A 27126-nucleotide genomic window follows, 5' to 3' on the forward strand; every position below is an offset into this window, starting at 1 on the left:
AAAAACAAAAAAACTTCAAGACACTGAAAAAAGAAATTGAAGAAGATATCAGAAGAAGGAACAATCTCCCTACAAACTTAATGTAATCCTCATGAAAGCTTCAACACATTCTTCATAGAAACTGAAAACACAATATTCAACTTAATATGAAAACATAAAAAAACAAAGGTAACTAAAACAATCATGAATAAGAACTGCTGGGGTATCACCATCCTGCTGTGGGACAATGGTCTTCATCTTGTCAATTATATTTAAAATAAACGCTGATTGGCCACTAGCCAAGGCAGGACAATAAGACAGGAAGTAGAGGTGGGTCAATGAGAACAGGAGAATTCAGGGAAGAAGGAAGTTTCTTCTGTAGTCTTGGCCCAGCCATGGAAGAAGCAAGATGTGACTGCCTGCCAAATCAATCAGGTACTGAGCCACATGGCTAACATAGACCCGAATAATGGGGTGATATAAGTTATAAGACTTAATAAGAAACCTGAGATAATGGGCCAATCAATTTATGATTAATGTAGACCTCTGTGTGATTTCTTTGGGACTTAATGACTGCGGGAGCCAGGCAGGACAGAAATCTCAGTCAACACCACCTCAGATCTCCTGTTGTATAACAGAACTATTTTACTAAAAACAGCACAATATTGGCATTAAAATATACACATTGATCAATGAATTGAATGGAATCAATTGAAGAACCAGACAATTCCACACCTGATTTTTGACAAAGAAGTGAAAAAGATACATTGCAGCAAAGACAGTATCTTCTTCAACAAATGGTGCTGATCAAACTAGATAGCTGCATGCAGAATAAGATAAATAGATCCGTGTCTATCACTTGCACAAAATCCAAGTCTGAACAAGTCAAGGACTTCAACATAATACCAGTTACCATGAGTACAACAGGAAGTGGTGAGTAGGCTTGAACTCACTGGCACAAGAAATGACTTTCTTTACAGATCATCGAAAGCATAGGCACCAATATCAACAATTACTATGTGGCACCTTATGAAAGTAAACAGTTTCTGCAGAGCAAACGATACCATTTTCCAAGCAAAGCAGCAGCCTACAGAATGTGGAAAAAGAATCCCAATTATAGAAGGTGAGTATATATAGAACATATAAAGAACCAAAAATCCTGAGCATCAAGAAAACAAGTCAATAAAATTTTGGGTAGAGAACTAAATAGTTTTCTCAAAAGATGAAACACAAATGGCTAAGAAACACTTTGAAAAATGTTCGACAATCTTAGCCATCAGGAAAATACAAATCAAAACTTTGAGATTTCATCTTATACCAGTCAGAATGGCCAATATCAACAATAAAACAAATGATAGCACATCCTGACAAAGATGTGGGAAAGGGGAATACTAACTCATTGCTGATGGAAGTACAACTGGCACGGCCTCTACGGAAATCAGGGTGGTAGTTCCTCAGGAAGCTGGGAATAGAATAGATCTACCTGAAGATTTAGCTACACTGCTATTGGCCACATACCCAAAGTGTCCTATGACAGAGACACTTGTTCATAATAGCTACAGATTGGAAATTGCCTAATCTCCACCAATTTATGAAAGGACAATGAAAATGGGCATTTACATAATTGAATATTATTCAGCTGTTAAGAAAAATGAAATTATAATATATGCACATAAAATGAGATTGTAATAAATGCAACACAGGGAGTAATATCTATCTATCTATCTATCTATCTATCTATCTATCTATCTACCTACCTACCTACCTACCTACCTACCTACCTACCTATCCATATGCATCTTTAAATAGATAGATAGATAGATAGATAGATAGATAGATAGATATTACTAGATATAGATAGAGATTACTAGGAAGGCTTGGCCGGCTTGGAATTCTATGTAGATCTGGTTGGCATTGCACTCATTGCCTGCCTTGGTCTTCTGTGCTGGGTGGGATTTACGCTCCATACCACCATGCTCAGCAGTGTTTGCCTCTTGAGACAACATGCAGCCCAGGATGCACTTGAAGTAGCCATCCTTCTGCCTCAGACTTCTGATTGCTGGGATTATAGGTATAAACTATCCTGTCAGGGCCAAAATAGCTTCTTGAGATGATGAAAATACTCCATAGTTATGGTGATGCTTACATAACACAATCCTGAATATCCTTTAAAAGTGATTAAGTTAGATACCTTAAATGAGGGAATATGTTATGAGTTATATCTCAATTAAGCTATATTTTTAAAAAATACTGTGTAATCATACCAAAGGATACTTGGGCAACATCTACCAACTAATAACTCATTACCTCATTTATGAAACCTGCTGTACCCTTTCTAGTCTTTGCCTCTAAAAGGCCCAGCCTTGCAAAGCCTACTTGCTTAGTCTCTGCCAAATGTAACTCCATTTAATGTCATTTGTCTCTATAGCAACCAACTAGAAAAAGCTGCTTTGTTTAGCAGTGACTCTGTACAGCAGTGGGCTAGCCTAGAGATGTTTTAAGGCTCTGAGTCCTCCGTTCATCACCCCTCCGCCATCCACCAGTGTCAGGTAAAGAGGAAAACCTGTGATAAGTGAGAGAGGCAAAGAAATAAAAACTGAAGACATGCTGCAAGGAAGACTAAGTTCAAGGGTTAGAAAGATCCAATTTAAAAGAGGGTGAGGAAGGAATGATTAAGAAATTAGAAACAGAATATTTTTTAGAAATTTCCATTAATATACTGGCTAAAGCAATGTAATAACAATAAAACAAATTTCAACACTCACACAATACTACTGCTTTGGAAAGCGGAGGGCTCTCATTTATGGCTATCTAATGGGCGTTTCACAGTAGCTCACTACAGATAGGTATCAGACACAAAGCAGGCATCTTTAACAAATTTTTAGCAGAGTGGTGGACAGCCATGAATAACAAACAGTAAAACTTTTGTTAATACTATGAAGCAGACAATGCGAAAAGGCACACTGTATGTAAAACTTGGGAAACGTAGGAAATTTAAAAGGCTGGTGAGCTGGCTCATGGGGCAAAGGGCTGGCCATGCAAGCCCATCCACCTGAAACTGACCCCGAAACCCAGGCTGGAAGGGGAGAACCCACTCTGGTTGTCCTCCCATACATGGGCCATTTTGGTGTTTTCTCTCTCTCTCTCTTAAAGAAAAGATAATCACCTTTAAGCCAAACCAAAGAAAACACAGAGGATGGGGTTTCCTAAGTTTGCATCAATTCTAAAACATGTAAGGACGCAGGGTAAGCTTTGTGGTTCTATCCTCTCCCCACTTTCAGAGCTGTGTCTTCAAAACAGGCTGTCCATCTGAATGCCCTCCATGGGGAGAGTCTCTCAGTTTTCTCTTGGCTGGATCACGCCCCATCGCCAGCACCTGCCTTAGCCATCCACATTCACAGAATTTTATTCTTCAGAGATTCATTAATGAAGTCATTAACACCATTCTCACCAGCTTATGGGATATTTCTTTTCCAGGAAGTTTTATGCCTCTCTATTTTTCGATACATAAAGAACACTTTCAATTTTTACCTGCGGTGGCAAAGACAGAGAGGTAACTATGACAGCAGTTTACATAGTTCGTTTCTAAGTACCAGCCAGCCCTTAATTGCTACCCTGGATGGCAATGCCATGTCCTCCTAGCCATTCTAGGGTACTGGGCTGTTCAAAAGGTAGCTACTTAATGTTCTTTACAAAGAGTAGAGAAAATTTCTTCTGTTCATTTTACTGTACTGGTTAAAGTGGAACCTAAATCTTTCTCTCTTAATCATAACTTTCTGATTACATGAGCTACCTTTGCTACTAGATTATAAGGTCTTGATATGCATTATTTTTGACTATGTTAGCATTTCACACTGAAATTTAACATAATAAATGTTCTTCGGATATATGCAATAAATGAAAATTATTGAGATTTCAGTTAGAAATATCTGAAAACCCCAGCAAATCTGCACATTCTACAGTTTTCAGGGAAATAATGTTTAAAACAGTCACTAACTTTTGCTACTCTGCTACTGTAAGAAAGGGGAGCCTTTATGCTAGTGAAGAGCACAATTCCACACACTTGGCCTGGGATCTAACTTGCCTACCATGTAGGAAAACCTGGACTCAATTTCTAGCACCACAAACAGCAAAAAACATGCCAGAGAACCAACAAAAAATAACAACCCATATGCGAGTTTTGTTTCTAAAGAGAGTAATAATACAAATAACCTTCAAAGGCAACACAGTGATTATGTAAAATAAAATAAGAAAAGAGAAATAAAAGCAAGATTAGGCCAGTGGTGTTGGCACACGCCTTTAATCCCAGTACTCGGGAGGCAGACACAGGAGGATCTCAATGAGTTTGAAGCCAGCCTGGTCTACAGAGTGCATTCCAGAACAGGCTCTAAAAAGCTACAGAGAAACCCTGACTTGAGAGAGAGAGAGAGAGAGAGAGAGAGAGAGAGAGAGAGAGAGAGAGAGAGAGAGAGAGAGAGAGAGAGAGAGAGCGAGAAAGGCTCTCGTATGTTGTCAACCTGGTGACATGAACCCCACCCCCAGAACCCAATATAGGTTGGAGAGCGCCTACTATACAAAGCTGTGTATTTCCCCCAACACCCCAATAACACACTTTGAGGGGAGGGGTTTGAGATAGGGTTTCTCAGTGTAGCTTTGGCTGTCTTGGAACTCGATTTGTAGATCAGGCGGGCCTCAAACTCAGAGAGATCTGCCTGCCTCTGTCTCCCAAGTGTTGGGATTAGAGGTGTGCACTCTCATAGACAAGCCTGATAATACAAATTCTAAACGTTAGTCTATTTTACCTTTTGCAGCAGACAGGACTGTTTTATTCCCAATTCCAAGAAAATTTCATTTCATTCTACTGAGTTTAACTTATTTTTCATTGGTCTCTGGGTAACCTCAATTGTTTAAGTCTCAGAAGCCCTTTGTAGAGGAGTTTTGGATCCATGGAAACACTGCTTATCTATTCAAATGTCAAGATACATGCTCAACAATAGATCCCTCCATTGAAGAATAGCTATGCACACCGTGATCCCACGTCAGCACATCATCTTCCCTATTGCATTTCGTGGCTCATAAAGTACTTGGAAACTGATGAATATTGGGACTAAAGAGACTTAAATACTGAAGCAATCACCATTTACTATGAGGAAAAAAAGTTATCATAGTTTCACTATTTTTGTTTGTTTGTTTTTTAGGGCTAGCAAAACAAAATACCACAGGCTACCTTAAACACAGTACTGGAGGCTACCCTTTCTAAGACGGACAGCTTTGATTTGTTTCTTCTGTGAATGCTGCTTTCTTGTTCTTTCCGCACAAGGCCTTTATGCATGTATCCTGTATCCCGTGTACTGTGTACTATTTATCAGCAGGCTGAAGTGCCTCACCCACCACAGTGGCACTGAGGCAGAAGCAACTGTGACTGAACTGGTAGAGTCCCCTTGGCTGCCCAGTCTACTGACAAAAAGTGCTTCTCTGACCACTTTCATTTCCTTAAACAAACGTGGATGGGCCTGTTCCAACAGAACTTTCAAAGACAAAGATAGCTAGCTCGTCATTAGCCACCCACCTAAGTCTGAACACATTCAGAGAAAGACTAACCAAAATCCTGCAAACGACAGAAAACTTCAACTGCCCATTAATACTAAGAAGCAATTTTCACTCTAAATTTAATAAAGTTCAGTAGTTTAATTCCTAAGGGAAAAAAGACCCTAATAGTTTATGAGTAACACCTTTACTTAGTAAAAGGAAACAGTTAACAAAAGTGTGAAAGCTCCCGTTTCCCCGCCCACCATAGTAGCCAAGTAGCATAAACAAGCGACGTTTCCCCAGTTAGGCCTTGAAATGGTTCACAGGCAGGCTTCACAAGCACCTAAGGGCTCCTGAGAATTTGTGGTGCTGCAATTTTTAATCTAGGAGTGGTTGGCATAAATTTCCTGACAACCAAATGACATGGCATAGCTCATCTTTTCTCCTATCTTAAACTATTATAATAAATTTGTTGTCCTTTGCTCTCCTGACACCACTTCTTCTTTTTTCTAACTTCTTGCTCGGGTTCCCCAAATGGCAGAAACCTGACTTTAACTAATAGCACCTCTCCCTGTTTATCTCCTCTTTCATTCTAGGTCTTTTCAGATAGGAAGAAATTCAAGGTGCAGCTGAAGATCATAGATTTAGATTTTTTTATGGGTCTCCCTCGTGTGTGTGTGTGAAATTACCCCGCCTTCATTTTGCATCTATTTAACTGCACTGCCGTACCAAAACGTCGGTAAGTGCCTTACGCACTTGACTTCCAAAATGGCTTGCTTCTTTCGAGCTGACACGAGTCTATGGGATGCAATTTATTTCCACTGCAACCAGTCCTTCTTCCTACTCCCTACCATCATCACAAAAAACAGAGAGCCGGGTTTGACGGGTGCAAAGAATTGCATCTTATCCGCTAAATTCAGCAGAGCCTGCAAAGCCGTAGCACCGATGGACGAACGTTAAAGGAGGGCAGGGGAGGAGAAGCCCAAGAGCCCAAAAAGCCCAAGCTCCTCACACGCGGCGGGGCCAGCTCGCGCCCTCCCGCCACGGCCGCAGGCCCCGCCCCCTCACCGGGCCCGCCCCCTCCGTCCCGCCACGGCCACGCCCGACGTGAGGCGCGGGCCCGGCGGGCGGGGGCGGGGCCTGCGCCGCCCCTCCCCCCGCCGGCGGCGGCCTCCGCGCGGGCCTCCCAGCCCCTATTCCACTCACTTTGTTCGGCGCCTTTGTCCTGGTCCACACCAGCAGGTGGAGCCGCAGTGAAAGTTTCCCGGCCGTTCCGCGAGCGGGAGCCCATCTTGCTCGCCGCCACGGCCCTCGCTGGAGGAGGAGGGTCAGAGCTCGGGGGCAGCCAATCGCGCGCAACGCTGCTAGTTATCAGAGCAGAATGGGCTGTAGTTGAGTGGACTCGGAAAGCTGCAAAACACTGTGGAGTGCTGCCGTGTAAATAAAAAGGGGGAAAAAGTTTCTCAAGTCGCCATTGCACGACGTCGGGCCGCGCCGGGGCGGGGGTCTGCGCTCTTCCGAGCGGCCGCGCGCGGGACTCTGTGGTGCCGCCAGCCCCGGCCCCATTGTTTGTGTTTTCTTCAAAATATGGCAAAGGTTCAGGTGAACAATGTAGTGGTGCTGGATAACCCGTCGCCTTTCTACAACCCGTTCCAGTTCGAGATCACCTTCGAGTGCATCGAGGACCTGTCTGAAGGTGAGTGGCGCCTGGCTGTCAGTTGCGGCGGCGGACGTTAAAGTTTCCCGGCCCGGCCTCGCGCGGGGTGGGCCGCGGGCGGCGGGAGGGCGGCCATGCGAGGGAAACTTGAAGTTGAGGGAGCCGGCCGCGCCGCAACTTGCGAGCAACTTACCGGGCGGAGGGAGCCATGTTGTCAGCTTTGTCTGCGGCGGGCAGGCGGGCGGCTCCGGCGGCCCCAGGCGCCGGCGGGGGTCGTGCGGCCTCGGCGGCCCCAGGGCCCCGCGGCCCGCCGGGGAACGGAGCCATCTTACCCGGCGGCACGACGCCTGCTCCGGGCCGCCGGGGGCGAGCGGGGTCCGCGCCTTCCCGCCCGAGCCCCGCCGAGGCTGTCCTCGCGCCGCTCTCCGGCTCCTTCCACCAACCAGCGCGGAAGGCGGGCGCTGACTCGGCCCCTCCGCGCCGGCTCCCGGGGACCGTCGTCCTCCCCGCCGTGCTCCCTGCGGGCGCCCGGGATGCTGCGCGCAGGCTCCGCGGCGGTGTGGACGCCTCTCCCTGGGGACGGAAATCTCTCTGAAACAGTGCAGAGCGAGGAAGTTCATCTGCCCAAGAGCCAGAGCAGGGCGCTTAAATAGTTCCCGGTCCTGGCTTCTCAAAAGTCTCAGAGACTTTCCCCAGCACGTATGAAGATGCCATTAAAATAACTCCACGAACGGTGGCTATGTAATACGAGACAAAGTCTTTTTTCAAGTACGTCTTAAGGTTTAAAAAAATGCAGAATGGTGAAGGAATGCAGAATTTAAAAGGCTAAAATGTAGGGTTCTTCCCACTTTGAATTTTGTTAAAAATCGGTGCTTCATTTTTAAAAATTGAAACACGTTTAACTTCATCAGTGTTAATTTTAGTTAAGAGGACATCTTGGGACTTGAAATTATTTCGTCAAAATGCCTTTAAGACTACTATCCTAATCATGATGGAAAGAATTTTTCTTTTCATTTAAAAGTTTTTAATCTCTACAATGTACTTTATGTAGGATGTTAATTTTAATTATAAAAACCAATATATGCCCATTGCAATAAACTTCAAAAAGTTGTAAAAAGGAAGTCACAGCTCTCTCCTCCACTCTTTTAGCTAACCACAACCATTACTTTAAAATGTACCCCTCTGCTGTTTTAATACGTATATAAAGTATAAATGTGCATACATTTAATATGTGGGAAATATTTTGAAGAATGAGCCATGATTAAAATATAGTAGTTTCCGAACAGGCTGTGATGATGTAAGGGTGTTTTGCTTAAAACCCCATTTGTTAGTGTTCCATAGTGTTAGTAAAAGCATTTCCTCACCAGATCCATTTCTAAACCCAACATTCGGGTTTCTTTTTTCTTTAACTGCCAGTTTAAATACAAGTGAGCAAAGTAAAGAAAAGCATGTGTGAGGCGATTCTAACTCAATACAGTGTTTTAGGCACCAGCAGCTCTTCATATCACAGCCATTTCTCAAGCCATGGCTTCCATTTTAGGAGTCAACTTTGTACAAGGAAGACATGATCTAGGATATTGTTACAGTGTTGCTACACTGGATAGTTCCAAACCAGCTATTCCCAGAAACCAAATGGGATCCTTTTACAACAATGGTATCACTCATGTCAAGAAGACACCTACTTCTAGTACACTTCAAAACCAGGGCACCATTATTTTAGGATATTTTAAGCTGAGTCATTCCAAAGCTGCAAAGGAATCTTTCAATAAAGGTGCCATTCCTGTAGACTCCATCTAGAGGCTGTGTGGAGTAAGGAAATGGAGTTGACTTATAGCAAAAAGCTCTTTTCTAGGTTCTATACTTTTGTTGTACTGTGATTTTGTTTTTTTTTTTTAAGTTCCTGATCAAAGTACAAAATACTTAGAAGGGAATTTTGAGTTTATAATTTGTGTCTACCCTCAACCCACTGATGAACCACTATTTATTATACTTGTCAATCGTCTTAAAATATTTTAACTTTATTAGAAAAGCTGCCTTGCAGCTTTGCTTTAGAAGAAGCCTTAAGTAGTATTGCTCTAAAGATATTATGGTTATTTCTTTTATAGGACTTATGTCTAAGAGTAGAGCACATTAAAAGTGGGATGAAAAGGACAGTGAAATGGCTCAGCCAGTAAAGCCACTAGCTGCCCAGCCTTACTCCCTGAGGTAGTTACTCACTAGGTCTGAGGTCAGTCACCAGAATCCACGTGGTTGAGAGAGCCACTGACTCCACCCAGTTATCCTCCGACCTCCATCCACATCAATGCCCATATGCTTACATAAACACAACAGATGCATAATTTTTTAAGGGATTTAAGTAGGTGCTTTATCAAGCCCAATCACTAGGTCTGTACAAGTTTTATTGGCCTGCCTGCCATTTCTAGGGTTTAATATTTGCACCAAAACTGAGCCTGTAACTTTATTCTTTGAAAGTCCAGACCTCTTCTGCTTAGAAAGGCTTTATACTTTCTACTAGACCACAGATCTTCCCAACAGTGCAGTTTTTTCCTTGGTCACATGCTTCCCATTACACATGGAGATACTTTCTACCTGGGATGACCATAATCAAATGGAAAATTTCACTTTCTAAATAAGTGAATAAATTCCAGCTAGAAACTTACAGTGCCACAGGCCTTATCCTTAACTTTCTGAAATACAGAGGACTAGAAAAGGAAAAGTGGGTTTATAAACAAGCTAAAGCATGCCACAGCATTAAAACCTAGTGTGCGCCAGTTCTTTGAGTTATAGCTTGTGCTTACTGAGACTGGATTACCTAGCTCACCAGTCTTTACCCATCTTCTGTGTTCTTTGATTCCATTATGTCAAAACTAGAAAGAGCAAGATTTACCCAGCTTTTATTTTATTTTTTTTTAAATCTGAAGGCTTTTGAGTAGCAGCGATTCAATTTAAATTCTAATTCTGATTTGTAAGCTGTGTGAATTTTTAGTAGATATCTTAGCTTCTCCAAGTCTCAGCTTACATGTTTATATAACACACAGTATGTACTTGAATAATTATATCTGTATGATAAAGCATTTGTATAAGTAACAAAGCCAATTCACCTTAGGTAACTTAGTAGTTTTTCATATATCCTTCTTAAATGTTTCTTCATTTGGCTTTTGGATCACTTCCCTCATCAGCCACTAGCTTCCTAAACTACTTTATTGATTCTTCATTTTCCTGACCTGTCAACTCTGGAGAGTCTGAGGGCTCAGTCCCTAAGAATCTCATTCATGTATTGCCAATTTTCAATTTTTTAAGATCTGACCTATGTTGTGTCTAATAGACATTCCAAACATATATAAAACTAACTACTGATTATTTTCTTTTTTACATCTGAAAGGAAAAAAGTGGCAACTGCTGTTTCCATCGCCAAACTTTACCTAGGATGTAATGGTTTAACATCACTCTCATGACCACCATAACTGATCCACAGCACCATAACTTCTGTCCTCGATTGCTGAAACAGTTTCTTGTTCCCTTGCCCTCATCCAGTCTACACAAAGCACAGCAGTTAAAATGATCCTTTAATATGAAAGGTGGATCTATGTCGCTTCTCTGCTCAAAACCTTTAGGGGCTGTGCTATAGCTCAGTGGTAAAGTGGATGCCTAAAATTTGGAAAGCTCTGGAATTGATCTGCAGCACAAGAAAACTTGTGGTTTTCCATGTCGCTAAGTGTAAAACCAGAGACCTTAATGATGGACATCAAACCTTCCATGATCTGGCTGGGTTGCCCCCCATCCCAACCTTAGGATTGGACACCTTCTCTCTGTTCTAAAATCCCTACCTCTTGGCTTATTCCTGAACACACTGAGCAGGTTCTTTTTGTTTGTAACTGTATTTGCTGTTCTTTGTGATCCGATCCGATAATTGTCTTTTCCTAGATCTATCAACAAATAAGTGTCTTATGAGATGCAGGATCCTGAATCTGGAAATACAAAGTAAAAGCTGAAAATCCAAATAGCCTTAGTTCTGCAGTAAAGCCATGGCATAATAGGTCCTCAAAAAGTAACTGTTGACTTTTAAAACATTACAAATAATAAGGAAGTTGAAATTGAAAAAGTTTCAGTTTGCAGTATAGTACGAATACAAAGAAATACCAATACTCTTACAAATTTAAGGAATACCTATATAATTACACAAAAAAAGGCTTTAACATTCTCCACAGTGAACCAGGGAAACAAACCTTAGGAGTGCTTAGTGTAGTCTCACTGTAACAAAGCCAAACATGGACCACACCTGCTCAGCGTCCTAGGAGATACCTGTCATCTTCACCCTATGTTTAAAGAGCAGATTCTTTCAAAAAGAAATAGTTTTACTCCTTTCTGGTCTCCATAGAGACTTTTCTTAAAAGGTGCTTAATGGAATGTAGCTGCAATTACAAGGCTATTCTTAGGCTATACCTGAGTGTATCATGCCCCTGTCCCTGCTGTATAAAGAGGGTAGGCTCTCGGTTTCCTCTTCTGCCTTTAAGACTGTATGGCAGAAAGGAGTAACAGGAGCAGACAGCCCCACTGTCCTTTAGCTACAGTTGGTATAGTGGCAATATGCATCAATGGTAAGTCCAAGTTATTACAAACGTTATCAGTTATTCCGTTAGCACAAGTAAGGAGATAACAGACTGACAAATTTATGTCAGCTGATGAGCTGAAGACCTTTACTGCTGAACGACAAGGAAGGTTTGCTAATGATTTTCCTCTAGATTCTATGCTGATTTCTCTTTCATGGGGCAACTTTTCTCCAGTGGTGAGGCTAATTCCTCAGTGGTGACGCTAAAAATAGCACCCAAAAAGAGACTGAGGGATTGCACAATAAATGACCCAAGCAATGGGATTTAATGTGCTCTAGGTGTTCTTTACTAACAGAGGTCTCTGAGTACTGTACTTAGAGCAAACTTTTAGTGTTTCCCCAATTTTTGTTCATGTTTTGTGAGGAGCCCTCTTCAGTGACCAGTGCTTCATGAAAATTTGGAGGGGTTATTGGAGTAGAATATGAATTCTGGTAAGAAATTAATAATGAACATTTCCATAGCTTTCTGGATAAGGAGGACTTGATCACCTGTTAATATAATTACTGGTATGAAGTAATGTTTTGGTTTTTAATCCTAGACTTGGAGTGGAAAATTATCTATGTGGGCTCTGCAGAAAGTGAAGAATACGATCAAGTCTTAGACTCTGTTTTAGTGGGCCCCGTTCCTGCAGGAAGGCATATGTTTGTTTTCCAGGTAAGATGTTTTTAGTAGACTGAGTTATCTGTGCTCATATCCTTTTTGTGTTAGGCAATTTTACTTCATCCATTCCCGCTATTAGTCTGCTCTGTCGTTGCAGGCACTTTCTGTCATAAAGCAGTTCTGTACTTGAATCTGTGCGCAAAAGTCTTTACTTTTGGGAGCTAGTAGCAGAACTAGTACGCCAGAAACTGTATCACGGCACACAAGGTTGGTTTTGGTTTTGTCCCGTGGAACAGTTCTTCAGGATGAAAGCATCCCCGAATGTGTATTCAATGGTGTGCTGCTTAGTAATATGCATCTTCTGATGTAATTTCAACACCCTCATTTTGGCACAGTCAGTAACTGAAGGCTAAGAAATGTTAGCAGATGGAGATGTGTGACTTGAACCATTGGGATTGAAGTCTGGTTCTTCACTGACGCTCCTAATCTGTTTTTCTAGGACTGCTGTGACACATCCTACCCAGTTAGTATAAGTCATGTTCTCAGCTACCACTGACAGTAGTTAAGTTTGTGGCCAAGCTTGAGACATTGTCTTCTGCATTAAGTGTTATTTCGCCTACTTTATATTAAATTGCTGTATAAAACTAGTGACTTTTTTCAATTATCCATGCTTCTTAGAGGGAGCTATTTATAATACTGCAAGGAGTAATGAGCTAGTTTTTAAAGAACTACTGATTTTTATTAAAAGTATTTCTGCCTGAGTCTCAGTGTAGGCAGAATCAAGGAGAAAGATCTACTTCCTATCCTTGACCTCTATTTCTCCCTTCACAGACAGGACAATTGCAATGAATACTTGCTTTAAAGAACTCCATTAGAAATGGGCGAGGAGTTGCTTTAGAGCACACCTAAGAACCGAGGAGCAGGGACTGTTCACTATTAGCAAACCCCAAATAACTTAGTGTATATAAACAAGTGGCAAAGAAAGGCTCAACTACAGCAGTTTAAAGGCTGTAATACTTTAATTAAAAGTGCCATTAAATTGAGTTGTATGTGTGCATAACCTTGTGAAAGCCATAGCAACACAGAGCGCCCAAGGAAGCACTGCAGTTGCAGGCAGGCAGACCTGATGCTTCTACTTACAAAGACAATGTGACCCCACTAATGACCTGCCTCATAAGAATATTAGAAGGAATAAGGCAATTAGCAAATTATTGACAAAACTAGCTACATCTGTAATTAAGTTAAGACTATTATCTTATTATATAAAGCGGCAGGATTTGTTTGCACCATAATCCTGGGTACTACATACTATACTGGTAATTCATGATGTAGCTCGGTTTAATTGTATAGTCATATATTCTTTGTATTGCTGGTTTTGGAATGAGCCTTTGGGAATCTTTTGTGTTTATGTTAAGAATACCTCTAAGCTTTTGGCTTGCCACAGTGCTGTGAGGGGAATCTCACAGCAGTATATAGCTTTTGTTGGTATCAGTGTAAATGTTGCCAAAAAGAACAGAAAGCTCTGTGATTTAGGTCATGTGTTAGCCTATTCAATTTTTAAAGTCTGTTTTAAAGTCTGACAATTATTAATGAAAAGAAACTAAGGTACAATTTTTGTTTTGTGTTAGGAGCAAACTGTCCTATTTTCCTGGTCTGCTGTTTTCTTACAAGTGGTCTTAAGACTAGCAGGGAGATGTCCAGACATCTGTCCAGTCTTGAGGACTGGGTCAACAAGAGTGGTCCTCATAACTTTTCCACCCTTAATAATGTGAGAGGCACACACACTTCTTGACCCCAATTTGTGCAAGCTCTGGCACCCATGTTTTTAAACACAGACACAACTACAACTAATTTTCTGGGCGGTAGGAACATTACTGAACTCTTTCCCATAGTCACCCTTTTCCAGGTATGTAAGAATCCCATTGGATGTCCCAAAAGTAACCCCAAGATGCTTAAGATTTGTAGGACAAAGGGTATTTTGTACAGGAGAGGGTCTTGGTGTCGGTCCAAAGGGGATCATAAACTCTATTGGGATGGGAACTGAGTAATGGGAAAATAATGTTCTAAAATAAAAAATTCTTACAGCTGCATTTATATTAAGACATATATTAGGAGATTTATGTCAAGTAACATAAACACATAAATAGGGTAGCTGCTACCTTCTGAATCAGGAAGGATTTTGCTTAAAAAATAGGTTTGATGAAGATATCAAGAGATAAATTTGGGGGATTGTTTGAGAAGGAACTTTATAGTCAAGGGTACTGTTTGAGGCAGAGGCACATCTTACAGAGACAGTTAGAAAGCTTAGCGGTATTCTGCATAAGAGATGAAGATGAACACCCAGCCTTTAGACTTGAGATGCTGAGATGACAAGGTAAGAGAATAAGAGAAGCTGAAGGGAACTGAGACTTAGTTTCCATGAGATTTTATGGCTTTTAGTGCTGGCTAAATGTTTGAGAGAGACAGAGAGACACAGTCTTAAAGGTCTCCAAGCTGAAGTATTTACAGAAGAGTTCATGTGCAAAGGATGTTCTCTGGTGCTGGAAACGGCAAACTATTATGCTAGCATTTCATTTGTTTACCACACAGAACGGCTTTGACTCAGATGCCTCTGCCATCACTATGTCTTACTAGTTTGGTTCTTTCCATCGAGTCAGTCTCAGCCGTCTTGCTCATTACCATCAACATGGTCCCAGTTTTTCCTGGTATTTTTAGTGTCTTCTAGTTCTATTGTTTCACTTTCTCCATTCCTCAAGGTTTACCATGATTCAAAATGTGGTCTTTGGTATCATCTGCCTAAAGTTTTTGCCTGCACTGAATTTCCAGCGTATGTGACTCAAAAGCACGCTATACTTAGTGCCCAATAACGTGACTGTTTACAAATGATTTTCATTTTTTCAAACTTGCTTTATAGTTTTTAAGATCCAGTGTAAGTTTTTTTTCAGTATATGTTTCCTCCTTATTTAGTTGTGCAAGGGGTTGAATAGAATTGCCAGTTTCATATGGTTTACTACTGAAGTATTTGCAAACAGTGACTGACTAGGTGTAAAGAACCCAGGTCTCTGATAGAAGATGGAAACTGATAGAATATACATTTACTAGGATAAGTTCTGTGAAACTAATTTAATACATAGTAACTTGGGACTGAAAATTAGAGGTGCAACAGGTTAGGATCACTACAATGGTTGACTTGATTATAAACAATGATTTTATAATTTTAGGTAATTAATCACCATAGAGTAAAACCAGAATTATTTCTTTCTTTAGCTGTAATTGTGCCTGCAAAGTACTGAGGGTCCTCAGGACTAAAACACAGAAGTGGGAACCTTATGATCTAGGTATAAGCCAATTCCCATCAAAGAACATTTGGTGGGTAAGTTGGTTGTGGTGCTATTCACCTGAAATTCGAGCAATCAGGAGGCAGAGTGAAAGAATTACATAAATTTGAGGCCAGCTTGGGTTGAACAGAGAGTAACAGTCCAGCCAGGGCTATGTAGCAAGTAGGACTTGCCTCCAAAAGCCAAAAATAAATAAATAAATAGATAAATAAATAAATAAAGTGATTTCAAGTAGTGCTAAAGTAATTGAAACTCACTCACTGTACCTGCCACTAACAGTCCTTTGTGTATTTCTTTTAAAATTATTCTAGGCTGATGCACCGAATCCAGGACTCATTCCAGATGCAGATGCAGTGGGGGTAACAGTTGTGCTAATTACTTGTACCTATCGAGGTCAAGAATTTATTAGAGTTGGCTACTATGTAAATAATGAATATACTGAAACAGAATTAAGGGAAAATCCACCAGTAAAACCAGATTTTTCTAAGGTAATTTTCCTTACTATTCCTTTTTAATTACTGTACTATACAAATTTTAGGGGATTGTTATTTCATTCTACACTGTGAACACAGTCTTGAAGCAAATCTGAAGTGTTGTAGCACTTGAACAAACTAATCATTGTTCCATTTGCATGGATGACCTCAGTCCTGCCTCTAAATTAATGTTAGGTGGGTACCTTGAGTCAACACTGAGGACATAGACTGTCCTATTTTTGTAGTGAAGTGATTAAATATATTTTTGCCCATAATGCTTCCTAAAATTGTGGCAAAAAGATTAATGTGATTTTGTTATTCATTTCTTTTGCGATGGTTTTGAGAGGATTTTATGCTGTAACCCAGGTTGGCCTTGAACTATGGCATTCTTCCTTCCTCAGTTATCCAGGTTTTAGGATTACAGTTGTCACCCTGCTGTGTGTGCTTACTTTTATTAATATTTAGAACAGCTATATATGTTATCCTATTATTTTTGATGATGACAACTTAAATTCTGAGACATTAAAATTTGATTCAGTAGTCTTAAAAACATTGAGTATCTTAAATTTTTCCTACTGGGAACAGTTAACTGGTTTAGTTACTGGTCTTTTTTTTTTTTTTTTAATAAATTGACTATGGTACTCTATGTGGCAGACTTGCTACAAACTTGAGAAAGTTTTGCTTTCTGCTGGTGGGTTGGGATGCCTTCCACAATTTGGAGTTGTCCTGTTGAGCCAGGGTTATTCCTGATAGAACCTTTGTATAACAGTAAAAAACAAAACAACAACAATAATAATAATTAAAAAATCCCTTAAAATACTGTTTCTGGAAATGCATTTTAATATATTACAGTTAAGATCCGAGTAATTATAGAGGTTCTATTTGAGGAAAATTGTTCAAGTCTTTGTTTTTCATGTTTTATTTCTTGGTGCTTAGGATTGAACCTACAGACTTAGCCAGAATACTTCTTTGCACTGAGCTATATTCCCAGCCTGCAAACACATTAGGCTAAAGACATACTTATTTAACTAAAAACATTCTCTAAAGCGTGGGAAGTACCTTTCCCCCCTTAGCATTAGGAAGCAGAAGTATAGACACTTTGTTGCAGGGATGAAATGATCTAGATGAATTTTTCCCTGTCTCCTGTTTGGAAATGCTGTATTAGTCCTTGACAATTAGTTATGTGTAACTGCTTCTCTTTCTGATAGCTTTGCATATGAATTTAGTCCTTTAAAAGGACTAACAGAACCACCCAGTTTGCATATGGTAATCTAACTTTTCTGGTGCTCACCATTTAACTGTTTTTCTTTCTAGCTTCAAAGAAATATTTTGGCATCTAATCCCAGAGTCACAAGATTCCACATTAACTGGGAAGATAACACAGAAAAACTGGAAGATGCAGAGAGCAGTAACCCAAATCTACAGTCACTTCTTTCAACAGATGCATTACCTTCAGCATCAAAGGGATGGTCCACGTCAGAAAACTCACTGAATGTCATGTTAGAATCCCACATGGACTGCATGTGATAACATGCCATCCCATTAGTACAGATTAAGCTATTAAAAACAGAACTATTTCCCTGAAGTTCCGTAAGTACATAGTCAAGGTGAAATGTGAAGAATCTGTTTAAAAACATCCTGTAGAAAGTTTATAAGAAAACCAGTATTTGAGCAAATTGTGGAATATAAATACAACTATTTTTAAGTACTTTTTTTCTCTAATGTGTTATTTTATTTGTTCTTGAAACTAATCTGGTTAAAGTATATATATTATTTTCTTCTCCTTTATATGTAATTAAAGCATTTATAAAAAAAAAAGAGTTATCAATTATTAGACCAGATTGTGAAGGTGTTTTAGCCTCTTGGACAATAATACTTTTTACTAGCCTTTAAAAGAACAAAGTTTACTTCAACTAAAATGATTTCCTGTGAAGACAGCGTCCTTTTAATTTAAGGAGCAAACTTCCATTCTGTAGTGAAAAGCTATCTTTAAAAAGGGAATTTGAAATCAACTACATGCCACCAAGGCTTTCCTAGGCCACCCCAGTGCATCTTGTGGCTACCACCACGGCTTGTGTTAACACTGGACTTGTGGTTTTATGTAATAAATGTGGCTGCCTTTCAAGTCCCTCTGACTATGGTTTATGCTTCCCTACTAATAGAACTGAGAGACCATGATCACAAATCATTATTGTCCAGAGATTTCAACACGGCAAGAGCAAATGCAAGGTTTCTAAAGTGTAAGATTAGATTATAGCTGGATGGTAGTGGTGTACACCTTTAATCCCAGCACTTGGGAGGCAGAGGCAGGTGGATCTCTGTCAGTTCCAGGCCAGCCTGGTTATAGAACTAGTTCCAGGACAGCTAGGAGGCTGTTAAACAGAGAATTACTGTCTTGAAAAGCCAAAAAGATCTGCTCTTCAGTTTACAGAAACTCTGAACTTGGGTTGTCGGCGGTGTTGCTATAAGAAAGGTAATTTAGAAAGGTCTGCTTTGCTTTATCCTAATAAGCTGGCTAGTTTTGTTCACAGCTACAATACCCCATATCCTCTGCTTCTCATTAAAGTGATAAGATCAGGGCATATCTGTAGTTGACATGTTCTAGACAGCTTTTCCAGACAATTTTTTTTGAAGAGCAATTTTAGAAAGGAACTTACCAAATAAATGGGCCAAAAGCATATTTTCTTTAATGAGAAATAAGTACTTCAAGGATTTGCTCCATTAAATTTACAGTAGAATATTTTCTTTTGACCCTTGCTGATGGTAAGCAGAACAGCCATAAGATGCAAGTTATGCAGTGCCTTCACATCTAAGCTTTTATACTGCGCTTTTAAAAGCATTTTAAGGAAAGGCAAGGCATTTTTTTTTTTAGAAAGGCATGTGTATTTTAGAATATGAATTTGTGAAAAAAGTCTTGTTAAATGTTAAAACTTTGAAATTCAATACTCCAAATTATTACAGTACTGTCCATATCCCAGTCCACAGATTTTAAAAATAAAATACTTCTGACTTAAGTATTTGAAAAGAAAAATCTCATTTTTGTCTAACTACAATTAGGAAAAAATGTTAAAACAAGAGTTAAGTGATCAATACCATAGGAAGAGTTTGTTAGAAATAAAAAGTAAAAACTAAAATCACCAAGTAAAACAATTTAAATACCACTTTGCAATACTATATGTTCAGGTTTTTGTCAGTTTTTAAATGTATAACTCACTGTCATAAGTTTGAGACATAAAACTATTGCCTATTATTTTAAATGTTACTACTCTGTAGAATTTAAAGTTAAAAAACAAATGAATAATAATAGAACTAAAGAATTAAGAAATTAGCATGCATGGAATTCCCTCCTGTTTGGCCTTGTTTATAGACATTATGTCTGAATTATAGCTAAAAGGCTTAGATAACATCCCCAGACACCTTTATTCATTCATTTATTTATTTATTTTGAGGTAGCATCTCTGTATATAGCTTTAGGTGTTTTGAACCTATTAAGTAGGTCAGGCTGTCCTTCAACTCACAGAGATGTGCCTGTCTCTTCCTCTGGAGTATTAGAATTAAAGACATATGCCACAATGCAATGTCTGGGGAAAAGACACACACACCCCTCTGCCCATTTATACCACTGAAGAGCTAGGTGAGCAGGTTATGAAGGTATCATTTCCTTGAGTTAAGGAAGCACTCTAGAAACTGAGGAAGTATGTATGCATGCACACATTTGCTCATTCATAACCTTGTCTGACCCTTAACTTTCTACTGTTTTACCCTATAGTTTTAGGGTCTAGTTTTATTAAGAAAGTCTTTGGGGGACTGTCAGTATGGCTCAGCGGGTAAAGGCTTGCTGCCAAGCCTGACTACATGAATTTAATACCAAGGATACATGGTCAAAGGAGAAAAACCAATGCCCACAAATTTTCCTCTTACTTCATATGTGCACACACCAAAGAAATGAAAGTAATATAAAATTTAAAGAAATGAAAGACTATGGTGTGGTTTTCTACCACAATCCATAGTGATACCGTGCAACACCCTGCAACACAAGTACACATTTATATTAAAATTTTTTTCACAAACATGGCCCCTTTGCTACACCTTAAACTATGTGCAGCCTGACTCTAAATGGACTTCAAAAGAATGACGAAAGGCTATGGCATCTTTGGAGTGGTAGAAAGTAGCAATAAGTTTCTACAATTGTAAAATCTTTACTAATCTTTTTTCTCACATTTGGATTCTGATCTTGACATTTAAAATGCGGGAAGAGTGCTAATTCACTTTACATTATCATTGACACTTTGAAGCCATAGCCATTTACTGTACTATTTCCTCGATATTAATAGTCTAACATTATTAGTTGCCTGCAAGATAGCATGGGCTTGTTTCTTGACATTCTTCATAACTGCTTAGGAATCATTTCATGTGATTACTCACACAGTGTTGTTGATTTTAGGATGTAGAACACACTGGGCCATAAGGATTTCAAAATGTACAAGCAGTGCTCGTTATGGCCACTCCTCCTCTTCTAGTGTTCTCAATTCACAGATCCCATCTTAGCAGCAGTCACTAATACAGTGTTTAAAGTCCTCAGGTGGAACTCCTGGGACATTTCTTTTGTGATGACCTTTATAAGCATCTGATAAGAACTCTGACTAGAGGCTACAGAATGAGGCTATCTTTTTTTTTTCTTTTTTTTTTTTTTTATCCCGAGACAGGGTTTCTCTGTGGTTTTGGAGCCTGTCCTGGAACTAGCTCTTGTAGACCAGGCTGGTCTCGAACTCACAGAGATCCGCCTGCCTCTGCCTCCCAAATGCTGGCTATCTTAACATGTAACAACACCCTGTGAAACCAAAGTCCTATTTTTACAAGAACAGAATAATCAAAACCATAAAAATAGAAAACATCAAGACACATTTTAAAAATAATTTCTCCTAAATTTCCTGTCACTTATAACCAGATATTGATAGTCTGTCTGTAAAAGCTTTTAAATATACTTACTGAAGTATTATTACAGTGTATGAACAGAATCTCTTAGTACATATGTGAACATGTTTTCTAAATAAACAAATCTCTCTAAAAGGTGTCATTAGGAGCCACTGTTGGCCATGAAAATGCCTTAAGCTCTATGCTATCTACTTATTATTCTGTAAAATGAATTTCCTTATTTGAAATTGGTAGATCTTTATAAAATGACATCTTTACATTTTCGTACATAAAACTAAGTTCTAAACAGAAAACATGGACCTTTTTAAAGATACTTCCTTAATAGTACAAAACGGATGTTATATTTCCTTTAATTTTTGGCAGTAACTTAAATAACTACTTGAATTCTACAACAGATAATTTTTCAGAAGAAGATTACTGTTAGTTTCTGTATTAATGTCAATTTAATTTACTTAAAATTGTCACATCCAGTACCTGCACTGGTAGATCCAATTCCTGTAGTCAGTACGGACCTTGGTGTAATCTTGGCTGCATATTTGAGGAATTGCGATTTACCTGTGCCAGGATCCCCAACCAATAAAAGATGAGATTCACCTAGGAAAAAAAATAAAGGTGTAAAGGTTCAAAATTCTTAAAAGATCTATGAATACCATATAGCTAAAAAAAAAAAAGAAATGCCAACATTTTATATGGCATTTTGATAAATTTAATGCAAAGCTCTTCAGGAAGCAGTTAATGAGAAGATCCTTAGAAAAATTAGGTGTCACAAATACAGCAATTTTTGATCACTGAATGTGACACTGAAGACTTAGTAGAGTATGTGCTATTTCCAGATGCTTAGGCCCATTCTTAACATTTTTAAAATCCTTGACTTAAAAAAACTTTCTGATTTTTATCTATTTTTAAATCTAAACTACTATGATTAAAGCTATCCATATAAGCCATACAAGGTTTTCTAGGTTTCAAAGTACTTCTAAATGTTGGATTTTGTAAGTGCTTTATACATGTCAAATCATTGTGCACTTTCATTTACGTAAATTTTCATAGCTTAGTGAAGTCTACCTTAAAATGATTACTCAATTTTCACATTTAACACAAATGGACATAACCTGTCCTGTAGTAGATACTTTTATTGGACAAATCGATTTCTTTAGTAATAAGTATTTTCTAATTATATTAATAAGAAACAATTATTTAAGCTCAACATTTAGCAAAGTGCCTTGCAGATAACAGGTGATCAAATACACAGTTCCTAAGCTGTGTCTGTTTATTTGCTGCTGTACTGTAGGGTCTCAGAGTTCTGCTAACAACCTGGCTTAGAGTTTTTTTTTTCTTTGGGTTAACTCTGGTTAGCAACCTGTGTGTGCCATGCTTGCTGCACAGCTTTCTGTTACCAGTGTGGCACACTTGGAGTCTTGGCTTGAATGTGACCTACAGCAGCAACTCCTGGCAGATGACTTGACTGCTGCCTACCAGCAGGAGCACCAGCAGGCAGAGTGTGAGCAGCAGTTGGCAGTCACGGACGGAGACCAAGACACCATTTCTAATCTCTCACTTTTTTTTTTTTTTTTTTTTTGAGATAGGGAGCCATTTCTGTGGTACCTTTACAGGCTTGTAGTATATAGTCATGGAAAAAATTTAGGGATTTCTTTCATCTTTCTGGAATTAGAGAAGAAAGCTGATAAATAGGGATATATGCTATAGGAAAAATCTAGCGATGAGAAATTAAGTTAGCATACAAAGTAATGTACTTCATTTTGTCATTTTCAAACATATGCTTCATTCACCACCCCTTCCCCCCAAAAAGCAGCTTTTGTTCAAGAAAGAGTCTCTTCCCCTCTGTGTTAGTATTCTACGAACGTGCCAGTAGGTCCTGACCTCTGACTCTTGTTCCTGCAGCATCAGTTCTTTGAATCCCACCAGCCAGCACCATGGCCACAGCCAGCTTTACTAGATACATTCCAAACACTTGAGGACACAGGCTGGCCAGTATTTCATTCCTCCCTGGGAAGTGAGAAAGAAGAGAAGTTATCAATAGTTTTCCTAGAAATCTCCCTATCCTGTGGCCATTTGCTTATAAACATACTCTTTGTGCCAATCTAAACAGACGAAGATGGCCACATCAAATGGTAAAGAGCTTTACTTAGGCTCTTTTCTTTCTTTCATTTTTGAGATGGTCCTGCAAAGAGAATGCACGATCCTCCTGCCTCAGTTTCCTAAGTGTTAAGATTATAGAGTATGCCACCATATCTCACTAACCTTGTTTAAGGTTCTAAATTTAGTGCCATGAAAAGAGTGCGCCCCCACCCCCGCACCCTCACTCCTGGGTGCTGCCTACTCAAGTTCCTATAAATTTGTCATACTACATTTTAAAAAAAGGAGTTTTCTTTTCTTCAGATTTTAGCTGTCAAGACTTATCTGTTAATATAACACAGTCATATGTTCTCTGGTAATGTCACTAAAATTACCCCCACTCAGAAATGAGGTGTTATAACAACCAGCGACTTTTAAAGAGGTAAGCTGGAGCTTGTGGAGCGTCTGAAAGTACAAGAGAAAGAAGTAAAGCTAATCCACCTTGCAAATTGACTTGGCATTTGTTCTGACTGTTTGGGAAACTGTTTTATTTGGATTAAGTTATTATGGTAAGATCATTGCAAACTACAACCCCAGTAATCTAAGGTGAAGATCTGGAAGTCTAATTGTGTGCTTTAAATAAAAGCACGACATCTGGGAATCATTTTAGCATATCATAAATAAAGTGTTTTATTCAGTTGTTGGTCTGATCAGTCTACAGGTTTCTAATTAGTCTTTCCCAAGCCTTCCCATCATTGATAGCCTCATGTACAAAAACTACTGTTTGAAATGAATCAGAATAGTTTTTGGTTTGGGGAACAGAACAAACTGTTGAGCTGCTTCCCATCAGGTAATGGTTCCATATCAACTCAGTGGGAAGTAATCGATGGTGATGGGCCCAGAACATAAGGAATACAAAGAAAGGAACCCTTCAATAAAAAGGGAACCAGAAAGAAGATACAGTAAATCTAGGAAGAACATTAACTACTACAGGGAATCTTTTCCTTTCTAGATAGAAAGCCTAGAAAAAATGGACAGGGCTCTAAAGCAAAAAGACTTGAGATTCTGACTAAAATTCAAGGCTTACACAAAAACCAGAAACATGTTTAAGAACAGGTAAGCTAAGCCAAAACTATCACATGCCAGCAGAAGTCATACTACAATGGTAAAGGGCGCAGGTTTTAGTATCCAGCATGGACACAGGTCCCGGGGCTAACTGAATCTATAAACCAACAGTAAAGAGGACAGTGTCCAACCTACATAAGTCCCAGCAATTGTCTTGGGCGAGAGCCTCAATTTTCCTGCCCCCGTTTTCCATGGCTCTATCATGGAACACAATGAATTTAGTTCCTTCTAAATTTCTAGCTTTAGACCATGTTATTAGGGTGTCTACAGCCAATTTTCCTACTTAAATGTCTGGCCCTCAGTTACCTTACAGAAAAACTCTGATGTAAGATAACTGAACCAGCATAGTATGTGAGTTCAAATGGCTGGGCAGACCCAGGTACTATGTTTGGGGTTCTTATCTAGCACCTAAGTATTAGGCTCCCCACAGATGAGAACAAAGCTGCTTAGCTCGGCCTAGTCCGTTCCTACAGTTTCAAGAAGCAAGTCAAACCCAAGAGTAACAGCACTGTGCTGGGAAGGAAAGATGCCCTTTGGCTACAGCTTCTCTACTTGTAAGATACATACATACAACTTCAAAATGGTCAAATACACACACCAGTATCTAGGAAAGTAAGAAGAGGGTTCTGATTTTCATGGTGTCTTCCTAACTATTACACTCATTTTGTCCTTGACAAATGAGTTAGATAGCTACAGTTTCCTAATTACAAGACATCTTCATCAACATGAAGAACTTGGAAATATCTAGTGTGGAGCATGGTGTAGTGAAGGCAGATGAGCTCTGGCAATAGAATGAATAAGTAATGAACATGGTCCAAAGAAACATTACCCATTATAAGGACCTGTTCTGTCAAAAACTGCACTTAAAAATGTATGATTCTTAAAGTGCTTGCTTAGTAAAGCCATAGTGTAGAGATCTTTGGGCTCTCTTCTACCCTCATCACATAAAGATCGGGAATTACACATGGTTAAAAAATATCCCACAAAATAGAAGCAAACTGCTGTGGGACAATGGTCTTGTACCCTGTAAAGACTTGTCACTTGTATTGCTTTAATAAAATACTGATTGGCGAGTAGCCAGGCAGGGAGTATAGGCAGGGTGACCAGGAGAATTCTGGGACTAGGAAAGACTCAGCCTACAGTAGTCATCCAGACACAGAGGAAGCAAGGTAAGAATGCCTTGATGATAAAAGTACCAAGCCATGTGGCTAACACAGACAAGAATAAAGAGTTAATGTATGATGTAAGAGTTAGTTAATAAGAAAGTTTGAGCTAATAGGCCAGCCAGTTTATAATTAATGTAGGCCTCTGCATGTTTCTTTGGGACTGAACGATTGTGGTACTGGGCGGGACAGAACCTCTGTCAATAGCAAACTGCCTTATAGACAAATGAAAGCCTTATTTTGCAAAATAAGTGTCTAGTTCAGCTTGTGACTTGTGAATAATATGCATTAGATTGGAAGCAAATATTTTTCTCAGGGTCACCAAAGAAGAATGAAAACGAAGATTTAATTCATGTTTGACATATGTGGGTTTTTTTTCACAATAAAAACCCATGCTCTACAAACCCAGGGCTATGATGTATTATTTCATGTAACACATGGTAAATAAGCTCACAGTCAGAGTTACTGATATATGAAAAATGTGTTGTGTGCATCACCTCTCCAGTCTTTCAAACTGAACTCCCTACTTTAGAGTTCTGTGCTAACAGCGGGTTGTCTTTATTTCAGAATATGCTAGAAACCAATGTATTTAATGCATAAAAGCTAACCTTAGTCTAATTAATCTCCATCATCCACATAAAAAGCTGGGCAAGGTGACAGGCTTGTGATCCCAGGACAGAGGAGGCAGAGACAAGTGATGATTGGGGCTCACTGAGCCACAAATCTAAGAGCTTTCTACTCCGGCGACTTGCAGGGGGGGCATAGACACAGGTGCTGGTTCCTGAGGAACAATGCAAGGCTGTCCTCTGGCTTTCACTTGCATACACAATCATGCAGCAGAACTGCACAGACACACCACACACAGCAGAAACTTCAATGCTAGAAATGGACTTGAATGGAAGATGCTGTTGGAGATACTAATGTCAGCACTTGAATAAAGCCACTGAGCTGCACAGCACATAAGCTGTCTGCAGGAGCCTTATGTCCTTAGTCACAAACCTGCAAAGGGATCGCACTTATAGTGTTCCCAAAATTCTTCAAATTCTTTCCGAACTTCCTCATCCATGACCATCCCTGAGGACTGCTCATTATTCACTTGGACATAGTTGGATTTCAAGACAATCTCCACTTCACAGCGGACATCTCGCTGAAAAGGCTTCCACCGCTGCATTACAACCCCATAGATAGTGAGGTCATCCCCTAAGGAAAAGCACTGTGTAAGTACACTGGTAATATCATGCATGGTGGCTTGGCATTAGATCATTTGACAAAAGACCAGAAATTAGAAATAAGCTACCCACATACTCCTTTTTTTTTTTCTCCAACTATGCACACTCATTCAAAAGAAATTAGCAAGTTTAGAGCAAAATACCCCAGATTCTCAACCGCCCAACAAGTAATTGTTTCTGAATAAAGTCAAAAGGCATCATTTTTTTTGAAGTCTGCTATATAATAATCACACAATTATTACCCCTCACCAGGAGTAGTGTAGTAGATTTGTTTAAGACTGATCAGCCAGGGCTGGAGAGATGGCTCAGAGGTTAAGAGCATTGTCTGCTCTTCCAAAGGTCCTGAGTTCAATTCCCAGCAACCACATGGTGGCTCACAACCATCTGTAATGGGGTCTGGTGCCCTCTTCTGGCC

The 27126-nt window shown here is 39.6% G+C and overlaps 2 protein-coding genes across 11 annotated transcripts in view; one reads left to right on the forward strand and one right to left on the reverse strand.

The window, feature by feature from the left end:
* Mcm9 (minichromosome maintenance 9 homologous recombination repair factor) overlaps positions 1 to 27126 on the reverse strand; it is an 88683-nt gene that overhangs the window by 52090 nt on the left and 9467 nt on the right. For 9 of the 10 annotated variants that reach the window (XR_007590948.1, XR_007590946.1, XR_007590947.1 and 6 more), the window contains exons 5-7: positions 26482 to 26682; positions 23000 to 23125; positions 21596 to 21715 (exon numbers count right to left, since the gene is read on the reverse strand). Coding sequence is in view for 5 of the 10 variants with exons in the window: in XM_050137976.1 (XP_049993933.1) it covers positions 21596 to 21715; positions 23000 to 23125; positions 26482 to 26682 (447 nt within the window). In the remaining 5 variants the exon portion in view is untranslated. Of the gene's footprint in view, positions 1 to 7358; positions 7739 to 21595; positions 21716 to 22999; positions 23126 to 26481; positions 26683 to 27126 lie in introns of all 10 variants that reach the window. The other variant, XR_007590950.1, reaches the window with a different exon arrangement.
* Asf1a (anti-silencing function 1A histone chaperone) lies at positions 6819 to 17894 on the forward strand. Its single transcript, XM_050137979.1, has 4 exons — positions 6819 to 7204; positions 12314 to 12429; positions 16025 to 16201; positions 17501 to 17894. Exons 1-4 carry the CDS (start codon positions 7096 to 7098, stop codon positions 17711 to 17713), a joined length of 615 nt encoding a protein of 204 aa, XP_049993936.1. The 5' UTR covers positions 6819 to 7095; the 3' UTR covers positions 17714 to 17894.

This window comes from Alexandromys fortis, unplaced genomic scaffold (assembly GCF_014885135.2).
Source record: "Alexandromys fortis isolate MF-2015 unplaced genomic scaffold, M_Fortis_MF-2015_v1.1 scaffold_14, whole genome shotgun sequence".
NCBI classification, from domain to species: Eukaryota; Metazoa; Chordata; class Mammalia; order Rodentia; family Cricetidae; genus Alexandromys; species Alexandromys fortis.

What these genes read in the sequence shown, in the direction of transcription:
- Asf1a (XM_050137979.1), top strand. Translation starts at nt 7,096, where the DNA reads ATGGCAAAGGTTCAGGTGAACAATGTAGTGGTGCTGGATAACCCGTCG. An exon ending in CATCGAGGACCTGTCTGAAG is followed by an intron (nt 7,205 to 12,313) that starts GTGAGTGGCGCC and finishes TTTTAATCCTAG; the next exon opens with ACTTGGAGTGGAAAATTATC. An exon ending in TAAAACCAGATTTTTCTAAG is followed by an intron (nt 16,202 to 17,500) that starts GTAATTTTCCTT and finishes TTTTCTTTCTAG; the next exon opens with CTTCAAAGAAATATTTTGGC.